The 12,272-nt window shown below is 55.5% G+C and overlaps 1 protein-coding gene across 3 annotated transcripts; it reads right to left on the bottom strand.

Moving 5' to 3' along the window:
- Positions 1 to 229: 229 nt before the first annotated feature.
- LOC117061962 (ETS translocation variant 3-like) lies at positions 230 to 9,644 on the bottom strand. 3 transcript variants are annotated; one of them, XM_033174974.1, is made up of 5 exons: positions 9,549 to 9,587; positions 6,944 to 6,999; positions 6,035 to 6,272; positions 3,698 to 3,813; positions 230 to 1,616 (listed from the first exon to the last, which is right to left on the bottom strand). In XM_033174974.1, exons 2-5 carry the CDS (start codon positions 6,987 to 6,989, stop codon positions 397 to 399), a joined length of 1,620 nt encoding a protein of 539 aa, XP_033030865.1. In that variant the 5' UTR covers positions 6,990 to 6,999; positions 9,549 to 9,587; the 3' UTR covers positions 230 to 396. The 3 variants fall into 3 exon arrangements, with proteins under 3 accessions (XP_033030865.1, XP_033030866.1, XP_033030867.1); XM_033174975.1 differs by lacking the exon at positions 9,549 to 9,587 and adding an exon at positions 8,155 to 8,321 and having other exon boundaries at positions 6,944 to 7,002; XM_033174976.1 differs by having other exon boundaries at positions 231 to 1,616; positions 6,944 to 7,002; positions 9,549 to 9,644.
- Between the last annotated feature and the right edge of the window lie 2,628 nt (positions 9,645 to 12,272).

The following is a 12,272-nucleotide window of genomic DNA, read 5'->3' as shown; positions in this document are numbered from 1 at the left end:
GGTCCACCCACCCCCCCACTGCCCCCCCCCATCTCCAGAGAAAAGAACTATGTACATTCAGACAGATTCTTGCTTCTGTAAAAGACTGTAAGGGAAGAGGGGGGCAGAATTCATGAGAAAATAGTCTCTTCACGTCAGTGGAAGCCCGCCAGGAGGCAGCGCAGTGGCCATAGATGGGGCCACGTGGCTGCAGACAAGGCAGGCCTCGACACAAAACAGCCTTTTGCCTGCAACACACACAGACACACACACACACACCCCTAGAATTCATAAAACCATTCTAGCCTCCCCACTCCTCCTTTTCCTCTCGGTCCCCTTCCCACCTGGCTAGGCAAATCTTGCTACGTTACAAAGCAGACACACAAACGCCGCCACTGCCATGGGGCCTCTACAGTCCTAAGTATCCACGGCAGCTTTGGGGGCCAGGAGGATGTGTGGGGTGTCCAGGGCTCCCCAGTAGGGCTTCCTGCCCCCCTGCTCCTCCTTGAGGCCCTCCGCCTGCCGGTCGTCGATCCAGCGCCGCTTGAGGCGCAGCTTGGGGGGCATCACAGCAGCGGAGTCCTCCCTCTTCTCCGGGGCCCCCGCTGGCTCCCCCATCGTCTGTCGCGGGGGCTTCTCAACCGAGACGTCCTCTTGCTTGGGCTTCTTCTCGTCGGCCAGAAGGTCAGCCTGGGAGGGCGCTGGGGGGTGAGCCGCTGTAGCTGCCGCCGGCGGCCAGGAGGGGGCCACGGGCCGCGCAAAGAGGGTCTTCTCCCGCTGTTCCTGGGCGCTCTTGCAGGTGGGCGACTTGGAGGCTGACTGGCACCCTCCCTCTCTCCCTGGGGACTCCCTGCCCTCGGGCTCCTGGCGGTCCAGCAGGGGCTCCACCTTGATCTGGGGGGAGGATGGCGGAGGGGCCCCGGGCCTGCCGCCGCTCTCCGGCCGCTCTCGGTTCTTGCGGCCGACAGGCGGGGGCTGCAGCTTGATGGGGAACTGGGCCGGGTCCTCCGGAGGCAGCTGGCAGGGGAAGGGTGGGATGAGAAGGCCCGGGTAGCGGGGGAAAGTCCGCGGGCTGAGGTGGTAGTTGAAGACAGAGCAGGCCTGCGAGTGGAGGTAGTGCTTCATCTCCTCGGGGTTGAAGGAGAAGCAGCTGCCCCCCACCGCAAAGGGGCTCATGCCCGGGGAGGGGCTGTACGAGAAGAGGGTGGGGGTCAGCGACAGGGCCGGCGAGATGGGGACATTCAAGACCCCTCCACGGGTCGGCAGTGGGGAGACGGCAAAAGGGCTATGCGGGTCGGGGTACACCCCCGACCGTCCAAAGAGGGGCAGCACCAAGTCCGGCTTGCGCTTCTGGTGGCTCACCCCACCTGCGGAAGCAGCGGCAGCGGCGGAATTGCGGGATGCCAGCAGGTCCACTCCGTGGCGCCAGTCCGGAGACCCTCCCTCCAGCTCTGGAGCTGGAGAAGACTTCTCGCCGCGGCCACCGTTGTTCAGGGTCTCCTGGCCGGACGAGGCGAGGGGCCGGCCGGAGAAGCGGCTGGGCTGGGCGTCCTCGGTGGGCGAGTGGCTGTCCAGTGGGGAAAACTGGAAGTGGGACGAGGCCGACGGGACAGGAGGGGCGCTTTGGGGGACGACACCTGAGGAGGAAGGAGATGGAGGGCCGTCAGGAATGTAGGCGTGTCTGAGTGTTACGAGGGGCAGGCGGGCTTCTGCAGGGGCTTGCCTCAAGGAGCAGCCCCAGGCCCCAGGTCTCGCAGCCCCCCTCTCAAAGCTCCAGCCCACAGAAATTATCACCATCGTCACTCTTATTTATTCCACTTCTTGCCTGCCCTTCACCGCCAGGTTCCAGGGCAGGTGGCAACAGTTTTAAGATTCAATTATTCAAAACAGTTTAAAACCAATTATGGGAATAGGGTGGGACCTGGAAACACACAGAGGTATCTCCAGGGTCAAAGGCCCAGGGTGAAAAGGTGAGTCTGCAGTGTGTATGGCAGACACTGTACCAGGAAGGTGCCAAACGCACTTCTGTGAAAAGGGGACTGCCAAGGAGAACCCAGACACACCCCACCCCCTGAACACAGCCATGAGGCCCCCACTCTGCCAACTGTAATGCCCAAGAGGGTCTGTAAGGAGCCTTTCGCATGTGGTGCTGACCTTTAATGGTCTAAACTGCCTCAGCCCTGTATACCTGAAGGAGTGTCTCCACCCCCATCCTTCTGCCCGGACACTGAGGTCCAGTGCCGAGGGCCTTCTGGCGGTTCCCTCGCTGCGAGAAGCCAAGTTACAGGGCCTTCTCAGTGGTGGCACCCGCCCTGTGGAACGCCCTCCCACCAGATGTCAAGGAGAAGAACAACCACCAGACTTTTAGAAGAAATCTGAAGGCAGCCCTGTTTAGGGAAGCTTTTAATGTTTAATAGACTATTGTACAGTGGTACCTCGACTTACGAGCGACTCGACTTCCGCATTTTTCGACTTCCGAATGACCTCCGGAGGCGAAAAAATGGCCGCTTTCGCTTTGGAAGTCGAAAATTTCGGAAGCGGCGGCACAATACTTCGACTTACAAGGTTTTCAAGGCGGTTTTTTCGACTTGCAAAGTTTTTTTCCATTCCGAGATGGCGGCTTCAACTTGCGAAGATTTCGACTTACGAGCGCGCCTTCGGAATGGATTAACTTCCTAAGTCGAGGTACCACTGTATTTTAATATTTAATATTCTGGCTGGAAACCCAGCCAGATGGGCGGAGTATAAATTATTATTATTATTATTATTATTATTATTATTATTATTATTATTATGGCGTGGGCGAGACCAGGGCTCAAATTCCCACTCAAGCCAGGAAAGCTCACCATGTATCCTTGGGAGCCAGTTTCTGCCTCTCGGCCTAACCTCACAGGGTTGTTGTGGGGATTAAATGAGAAGAAGGGAGAACCATATATGCCACCTTGTGGGATAAAAAAGCAGCAGCAGTAGCAGCAGCAACAACAACAGAAAAATCCTCTTTGGCCAGGAATGGCTGGTGTGGCCTCCCGTTTTCCTGCATAGGGGAAACACTCAGGCACAAAGACCCACACGCCACCTAGGCTGCCACTTCCCACAAGAAAGGAAGTGCCAATATCTGGGGTGAGGGCAAAGGAGGCAAGGGCCAAACAGGTTTGTTGCGTCAACCTCCCCACAGGGGAGAAGAAAGAAAACAAGCTGCAATCACACTGGGAGGCATTCCAGGACTCCAGCACCTTCCTTGCCTGCTCAGTGCCAGCCCCAGGCAGCCAGGAGGGAGGGAGGGAAGGAGAGAGAGAGAGAGAGAGAGAGAGAGAGAGAGGCGAGCGCAGGGCGGACCCGAGAGGAAGAAGAAAGGGAACTGGAACAAGCAACACCAGGCAGCAACTGCCCAGACTTGTTCCTGCAGGAGCCCTAATGTTGTTCCAAGACAGCAGCTTCTTTCTTCCGCAGTAACAGAAACACAGAATTGTAGGGTTTGAAAACCACCAAGGGAGGCGAGTCCTCCACCTTCCAAGGGAGTCCGTTCTGCTGTCCAATGGCTCTTTTGGAAAGTATGAGTTGGCGCTGGTTTGCCTTTCCATGGGAAGTGAACTGAAGTTCTCCCCCAACCTCCCTGGTCCCCGCATTCCTTCCCCTGCTCTTGGGATGGACCCGCAATGGGTGTCCCCACGTCCTCCAGCTGGCAAGGAGGAGAGGCGCTCAATGCCCTTCTTCTTACCTGTTGGCCGGATGTTGATGAAGGGGTAGTTGGGCATCACCAGCTTGTTGAAGTTGAACTTGTAGGTGAACCTCTTCCCTTTCGTCTTGTGGAGGATGCGCTTGTTATAGTAGTATCTGCCAAAAGGTTAAAGGAAGGAAGGAAATAAGGGCGCCAGCTAACCGTGAGGAATGCTACGTCCAGGCAGCTCAGTGGGGAAAGCACTGGGGTTGCCTGCAGAAGGCCCCGGGTTCAATCCCTGGAAACCTCCCACATTCCTACTGAGATCAGCCCTTCATTTGCAAACACCAGGACTGGAATCTTAGTTGATCTGTAAGAAAGGGGCTGTAATTCAGTGGTGAGAACACCTGCTTTGGCTGCAGAAGGGCCCGGGTTCAATCCCTGGCACGGCCAGCTACTGCTGGGAACGCCCCCAGCCTGAAACCCTGGAGAGCCGCTGATGCCAGTCAGAGTCTACAATAGTGAGCTAGATGGACCAAGAGTCTGCCTTGGCACAAGACTGCAACACCTAGAACCCTCCTTTATTTTCACAGGCAGGGATGGAGCTCATGAATGGAACACCTGCTTTGTATGCAGAAGATTCCTGGGCCCAGTCCCCACAGGGACAGAGGGACGTCCTCACAGACCACAACCGGGCAAGCTGCTAATGCTGCCAATCAGTGTTGTCAATACTGGGTAAGACAGAAGGCAACTTCCGCTGCTCCTGAAAGAGGCGCCTGAAGGGAAGAACAAAATGGGAGACGGGTTCCTCCTGTCAACCTGTCGGGCCAGTCGTGCTGCTTTGTCTCCCCGGTGCCATTTGGAGGCTCCTGGAGGTGGCAAGGGCAGGGCTCTGCCTCTCCTCCTCTCTGGGATCAATGGCTGGGCCTGCATCCTCCGACCTGTTACTTCCTTCCTCTCCCATTGTGCACAGGTTGCCGCCTTGTTTGCTGATCTGGGCCTCCGCCACCGAGGAGTTGAGCAGAGGGCAGAGCGGCAGCCAAGTCTGTGGGCTCCCGTCTGCTCAGCCACCACCTCCTGGGGACAGAAGCCAGAGGGAAGAGGCAACCTGTTCACCACATGGCGTGCGCCCTCAGGTCTTGGCGCTGGCTCAACAGCTCTGGCTGCCTCATCGGGAGGAGGAGGGGGCGAGGACAGGAATGCAGGGAGCCTTGCAGAGGACCCAGAAGAGGCACCCAGAGGGCTGCCTAGAATGCATCGTGGAAGCAGAGCCCATGGCAGGAACCAGCCAGACTCCTGCACTGGATACAGAAAGTTCCTCCTGATGTTTAGTCAGAATGTCCTCTCCTGTCATTAGAATCTATGGTTTGGGTCCTATCTTCTGGGGCAGCAGAAAACAAGCTCGCTGCCTCTTTTATGTGACAGCTCTTCAGATATTTGAGGATGGCACTCATGCCCTCTTCTCCTGTCTGAACAAGCCTGTTCGCCAGTTAGCCCTCTCAATCCCAGAGTCTCCAGGGGGGGGCTTCTCAGTCAAGGACTGCCCCCTCCCCCAGAGTAACTTGCAAGGCCCAAACAGCCAAGATTGTAAGACCCTGAACCTTTCAGCTTAGAGAGACCCCTGAATGGTTGCTGCTCACCCTGATGGCTGTTCTCCCGCCACTGTAGGAGGCAGTAAGTGCCTCTGGATGACAGCTGCTGGAAACTTCAGGGCTTGTGGGCTTCCCATCAAGGCACCTGGCTGGCCCCTGTGGGGACAGGATCCTGGACTAAATGACCGACCCCCCCAGGACCTCAGCCAACCGTCAGGCTCTTCCAATGTTCTTATGACTTAACTGCGGTTCCTGCACTGCAGGGGGTTGGACAAGTGGACCCTTGGGATCCCTTCCAAATCTACAAGCCTGAAACTTTGTGTGCCTGCCACCCTAAACAGCATGCCTACGTTCAAGCCTCACTTCCACAATGAGGCAACTGAATCCCAGGAAGCCAGCTGTGGCTGATCTAGGGATCCATTTTGTACCCTCCACCCTCTGGACTTTCACGAGCAGACGCAGAACAGGATTAGGAAACTTCCTGGAAGGCTGACAGCACAATTCCCAAAGGAAAACCTTCTGCCTTCAAAAGGACTCCTTATCGCTTGGGACGCAGACCTAGGATTGCACCCGAAACACTTCAGGTTGCAGAACCCTGCAAACCACAGAGAGCACGTATCTCAAGTTGCCCTACTTAGGAGCCAGAGAGAGAGCCAGAGAAGAGCCCAGCCTTCTGCCCTTGCAGAAATCTCCACCAGGGCCCATTTCAAACAGGACAGGGATGACTTTGCGGAAAAGAAAAAGGCCCTCTTACTCAGGCCCTCAGCTCCCACATTCCCTGGGCCCGCACCCTGCTACCCCTCACCTGAGGGCCCGGCTGAGCTTGTCGTAGTTCATCTGTGGCTTGCACTTCCTCCGGCCCCACAGCCGCGCCACCTCGTCGGGGTCCTTGATGACAAACTCCCCGTACTCCCCCTGCTGCCAGGCAATGACGTGCCGGAACTCCTCCTTCTGCAGCAGCTCCAGGATGAAGTGCCAGAGCTGGATCTGGCGGGAGCCTGGGCTGGACTCCGTCTTGTAGGCCCAGTCCGGGAAGTGGTAGCCTGGAGAGAAGGCCAAATACAGAGGGAGACTTCAGGGGAAGAAGAGGAACGAGGGTCCCAACTCTCAAAGAGCCGCTTTCTTTCCATGGAGAGAGCCTCTGTTGGTGGTCACCTGGCTATTAAGCCTAATTGGCCTCTAAAGCTATTGCTGCTTCCGAGGTGCAAGATCCCAGGAGGAAGCATTGTGTAGCCCCTGGCCCTCACACCATTTTGGCTTCTTTGACACCAGGGATCAGGAACCTGTGAGGCCCTCTAGACCCTGCAGGGCTCCACCTCCCAGCAACCAGCATGGCAACTGGCCAATGGCAAGGAGGTCAGTGGCAGTTGGAGTCCTGTTCCTCCGTCCTGCTTCACATCATCAACAGTTCCAAGCGGTCTCAAGACTCGTGGACTGATATGGTCACCACTACGCAGTCAAAGCGCCTCTGCAGTGTCTCTCCACCCCCCCCCCCAAAACCACCTTATCACTTTGCTTTCCTGTCTGGAGAGCCCCCTAAATCAAGCTGCAAGGCCAACAGCCTGGATCAGTCCTGAAGCAATGGCATCTGCCAAGATAACATCTCAAGGAAGGAGAAGACAGGACAGTTTCTTCACAGACAAAGAAGGCGTCAAGCTTCTCAGAAGAAGTCCGGCCTCTGAATTCACAGAGCCCAAGGGTTCAGAGCCCTTACCTCCTCCGCCCTCTGGCTTCTCCACAATGGGGCAGCCTGCCTTCATTTTTCTGCTCCTGCTGGATGTTCCAAGGGTAGAGGGGGAGGAGAGAGAGAGGGAGAGAGACCATGATTACTTTCTAGGACTTATTAGCTGCTGAACTTTCTCAGCCCAGGACATCCACCATGCAGAATTCCATGGCTTTGTCACAAGAGGGATCCCCCATCGCCAACTCACAACCACAAGTAATTGTCAGTGTCGCCAGATGATACTTATTGATCTTGCCCTTTAACCCAAGAAAATGGCAAGCCAGCAACCAGCAAAGTTTTAGAGCCAAAAGAGAGAGGTGGGTGAGTGGGGGAAGTTCTCCTGAGTTGGGAGGGAGCTCAGTTAGGGGGTTGGCCTCCCACCCAGGACCAGCAACTATGGGGCAGGCCAGGGGTGTGTGTGGAACAAACCCAAGTCCCACCAGAAGAAGGAGAAATATCCATGTCTGATTCAGATTATTCCATATTGATAAAACCCCCATCAAGCCCAATCCACTGATGGGTGGCCTTCCGTGTCCCTGTGGGCTCCCTGCCCTGGAAGCAATACTCAGACCAGTCTCTGGACGGCATTCCCCAAGCAAGCCATTTCCCAAAGAGCCACCACGGGTCCACCCACAGCAGGCAGGGGGGCTGCTCAATCCCTGCTCCCAGAACAGCCCCCTAAGAGCAGCAGCTGCCAAAGGGGCAAGTCAGGACAGAGGAGGCCCCTGAGCAGGGAGGGGAGTTTGATGTGAAAGTTTGTTCCTGCCGAAGTTTCACCAGCATGGGGTCGGGAGTGGGGGCTCCGCTTGGAAGTAGGGCAAAGCCACAGGGGGAAGTGGGGAGGGCATCCCAGGAGCCAGTGCTAGAAAAAGCCTTCCCGACCCCAAACCCTTATCAGCAGACATGCACCGCACACACACGCCTGCAGGAAAGCTGCTCGGTCTGGCAGCCTTCACAGGATGGCTGGTGGGGGCCCATGAGCCTCTCCAGCCGGTCCTCCCCCAGAGACCTTTTCTTCCTGGCTTCCTCTCCCTCCACCACACCCGTGTTTGAACAGTGAAGTCACCGAGAGACTATTTTAAGCCAAGAGAACATCCCCCCCTACAGCCCAACAACTGGGATTTGAGAGAGGAAGATTTTTCCTTCCTTCTTCTGACTGAGCCGGCAAAAAATGATAAGGGGGGGAGTCATAAAGGGATTACCTGCTCCCTGCGCTCTAACAATGCTCCAAAGCCTTCCTGCAGAGCGCCTGGCACTCCCTACAAGGGGGGGACGGGCCCCACTCCCTGCGGAAGAACACCCTTCGCCTCCCAGCACTGGAAGGAAAAAGACAGCCTTGGCTCCGAAGATTTCGAGGGCAGAGGAAGGCAGGCAGCTACCTCCAGAGCCCAGTTCCACCTAAAGGCAACCCTCTCTCCCAGTGCAAGAGTATACGCAGCCCAGAGTTAAGATTCACGCCCGGGTTCAAATTCCAAGGCGGCGGCTTCGGCTGGGTGCCGTCTTGTTACTTGACCTACCTAGAGGATGGCTGCGAGAATAAAGCACGTTCTTTTCCTCCTCCTCCTCCTCCTCCTCCTCCTCCACCACCCTGTGGTTGGCTTTGCCGTGTCAGAAACTGGCATTCGGAAGCACGCTGCTCCTGAACTTGGAAGCTTTACATCTCCTCCTCCTCCTTGAACTTGCCTAAGCTCCTCCCCAAACCTTTCCCCCACATTTTTGGGGAAGGGATTTCCTCACTGTAACTGCTCCGTATGGGGGTCAATCAAGAACAATAACAGCAGCAATGCAGCAGCAACCACCCCCACTGCCACCCCTCTGCCCTAGTTCTCTCTCCAACCCCTCACTACAGAGCATCCCTCTTGCACGTTCACATTTTGTTCCTCACACACAAGTTTACACACCTAAAGTATATATTGAGACCCGGTGCAGTGTAAACGGGGCAGCCCCTGGTTCAAATCTCACCTCGGCCGTGAGCAAACTAGGTGGCTTACTAGGAAAGCCACTTGCACACAAACAACCCCCCTCCCCACCTGCATTTTTTTGGGTGGTGGTGGTGGGGGAAGCAAGAATGCAGATTTACCTTGCAGGGCCATGGCAAGGATTGCAAGCTGCTGTTACGCAAAGCCCTCTGAACGTTTGGCGGTGCCACACGAGGGTGAAGTAATACCAAACGCCCCATGAGATGTGTGGTATAAATATGTGTGTGTGTGTGTGTAACGTGAGAGTGAACATCCCCCCCTCCTCACCCCTGTCCCCCCCCCTCTGAATGACACCTCCCTCTGCACCCTCCAAAGTCTTGTTTTAAATTACATGCTGATTTTCAACATTGAGGCATATCAATACTATATTTGCTGAGCATGCCTCTCTCCCCCCTCCCCCCCCAGGAATCCATCCTCCCCGTAGCCCTGCGAGGTAGGCCTGGCGGAAAGGCCGAGAGAGACTGAGGTTCCTCCCCTCGACCCCCTTTCATCGCCCTCTGGAAGCCCCTCTTGGGTGGGGGGCGCCCAGGGGGAGTCCAGGACCCCCTCCCCTCCCCAGACCCCCTTCCCGACCCCCCCCGGCCCCAAATCCAAGGCCGCCGCCTCCTGCCTCTCACCTGAGCCGCCTCCGCCTCGGGGCTCCGTCCTTCCGCCCGGGCTGCTCCTCTTCCTCCTCCCTCCGCGCCCCGCTTTCCTCTATCCTCTCTGCCCCCCCCGTCCCCCTTTCCCTTCCCTTCCTTCCTTCTTTCCTCCCTTCTTTCTTCCTTTCTCTCTCTCTCTTCCCCCCCACTCAAAAGTCCCTCACCCACCCCCAGCCTCCAGCCACCGGAAACGGAAACGCCTCGTCGGCCGCCCACTGGGCCCTGACTCAACCCTCGCGTCACTTCCGGCGGAGGGTGGGCGTAAAGGGAGGAGGAGGGAAGGATGCCAGGCCGCGCGCAGGCCGGCTGGCAGGAGGGCGACGTCACTTCCTCCGGGAAGCCGAGCGGGAGAAGGCGGGCTGTCGCGTCACTTCCGGAGGAGGGAAGGAGGGGCCGGAAGGAGGAAGGGAAAAGGAGAGACAAAAACACACGGAGAGAGAGAGTGTCTCCCCTTTAAAGAGATACTGACGGGGAAATAATTGCCATTATTTTTATATTTACTAGCATGGCTGTTTCGTTAAGATTTAGGGTATTATTATTATTATTGTTATTGTTATTATTGCTGTTGTGCTGATGTTGTTATGAAAAGTCCTATGATGATTCTTGCTCCTTTGCTAAACTCCAGAGCTGTCAACCTTCCTTATTTTTTTGCACTGGGAAAAATCACTATTATGGCCGTGTCATTATTGAATATTGTTGCTGTTATTGCCCTGCTGTGTTGGGCTGAGAGTGCAGCGGTTCTGCTGCCCGTAAGGGGGAAAGCCCCAGAGCTGACGAGCAGAATCCCACCATTGCATTTCCCTCTCCTTTCCAGGCTGCGTGGGGGAGTTTGGTCCAGCTTTTGTGCTTTCGCTTAGCACGGATCCCGTTCTGGGAGTCAGTATACGTGCTTCTATGTTGGCATCGCCTTGTAGCTGAATTATGTTTGATGTTTTATCCCCGCTGTGTTTAAGGACACGGTTGCCTGTGTAAATATAAATTACATTTATGCAAAAGAAGAAGAAGAAGAGCCCTGCTGGATCAGGCCAACTACATCCCCTTCCCGCAGGAGGCAGTGATGGCCACCAATCTGGATTGGCTTCGGAAGGGAATCGGGCAAATTCATGGAGGAGGAGAGGGCCAGTAGCCACAGTGGCTGCCGCGCTCTGCCTCCATAGTGACGAGGCAGCCGTGCTTCTGATTGCCAGTTTCTGGAGACCACAGGAGGGGAAGAGTGCTGCTCTTGTGCTCGGATTGTGCTTGCTGGTTTCCCATAATGGGCACCCCAGGGCTGCGATATGTTTTGACCCCCGAGGCAAACCTCAAAATGGTGCCCCACCTCCCCCCCCCCCCGCCAATCAGGAAAGAAGAGGTGAGTGAATATCTGTTTGGGATAGCTCAGCATGAGACTCTTAATCTCAGAGTCAGGGGTTCTAGCCCAGCATTGGGCAAAAGATTCCTGCATTGCAGGGGGTTGGACTAGATGACCCCTGTGGTCCCTTCCAATGCTATGATTCCATGATCTACATCAGGAAGAAAGTGAGGAAGAGAGCAGCAGCGCCTCCTATTTGCAGAAAGGCCACTGTAGAGGCAGCATTGGGGGGGGGGGGGTCACGCTGAGGAGCTGGTAGATCCGGTCTCCAAGGAGTGTGCCGGAGCTTTTACCACCGTGGCAGTGGGTGATGCACCCCTTGGAAGCCAGACCTGCTGCCCCTGTGGATCCTGCCGCCCAAGGCGGTCACTTCACCTTGCCTCATGAGTGGGTCAGCCCTGCCCAGGGCTGTTGAATAACTAAAGGAAGCTACTGGGAACGGTCCTTGTGAGGTTTGGGGCAGGGTGTTGTCAGTACGCTGCTGACACCCTGTTCTGTTTCTCTGTGGCATCTGAATCATTCAGGAGAGGCTGTGACTGTTTTAAACAGGTGCCCAGGTGCTCTGGCGCACTGGACAAGGGCCAACAAACTTGATCCTGAATCCTGGTGTTATAGGAATTCTAAGATCTCATATATATAAATCATATGTTCATAAATTTACAAGGCAAACACATACATAGGTATATAAACTATTCCTTCCAGTAGCGCCTTGGTCTCTAAGGTGCTACTGGAAGGATTTTTTTATTTTATTTTTTGTTTTGACTATGGCAGACCTACCTGTATATAAACCATGTGTCTGAAATAGTGTTGTTGTTCAGTCGTTCAGTCGTGTCCGACTCTTCGTGACCCCATGGACCAGAGCACGCCAGGCACGCCTATCCTTCACTGCCTCTCGCAGTTTGGCCAAACTCATGTTAGTAGCTTCGAGAACACTGTCCAACCATCTCATCCTCTGTCGTCCCCTTCTCCTTGTGCCCTCCATCTTTCCCAACATCAGGGTCTTTTCCAGGGAGTCTTCTCTTCTCATGAGGTGGCCAAAGTACTGGAGCCTGAAATAGTACAGGAGAGCAATCCTGAAACCATGTTGACTCTCCCTAATTGACCTCAAATGTTTCTCTGCAAGGAGGAAGGAATGGGAAAGGCCTCTCCATTGTCTCTTTGCTCACAAATCCTGTCTTGAGGGCGTATCTGTGTATGAATAGGGTGAGCCTGTGAGTTGGATTCAGGAACTGAGTATTTACCATCACAAAAGAATGGCCAGGATGCCCAGGTAAAAGCAACCAGTGACCATTATGAGGTATCCTGACACACAGGTTTTCTGCTGTAGACCGCTCCTTCAGTGATGTATG

This window comes from Lacerta agilis, chromosome 17 (genome assembly GCF_009819535.1).
Source record: "Lacerta agilis isolate rLacAgi1 chromosome 17, rLacAgi1.pri, whole genome shotgun sequence".
NCBI classification, from domain to species: domain Eukaryota; kingdom Metazoa; phylum Chordata; class Lepidosauria; order Squamata; family Lacertidae; genus Lacerta; species Lacerta agilis.
This window is presented reverse-complemented; position numbering and strand designations above follow the sequence as displayed.

What these genes read in the sequence shown, in the direction of transcription:
- LOC117061962 (XM_033174976.1), bottom strand. Translation starts at nt 6,989, where the DNA reads ATGAAGGCAGGCTGCCCCATTGTGGAGAAGCCAGAGGGCGGAGGAG. An exon ending in AAGCTCAGCCGGGCCCTCAG is followed by an intron (nt 3,814 to 6,034) that starts GTGAGGGGTAGC and finishes ACCTTTTGGCAG; the next exon opens with ATACTACTATAACAAGCGCA. An exon ending in CATCAACATCCGGCCAACAG is followed by an intron (nt 1,617 to 3,697) that starts GTAAGAAGAAGG and finishes CTTCCTCCTCAG; the next exon opens with GTGTCGTCCCCCAAAGCGCC.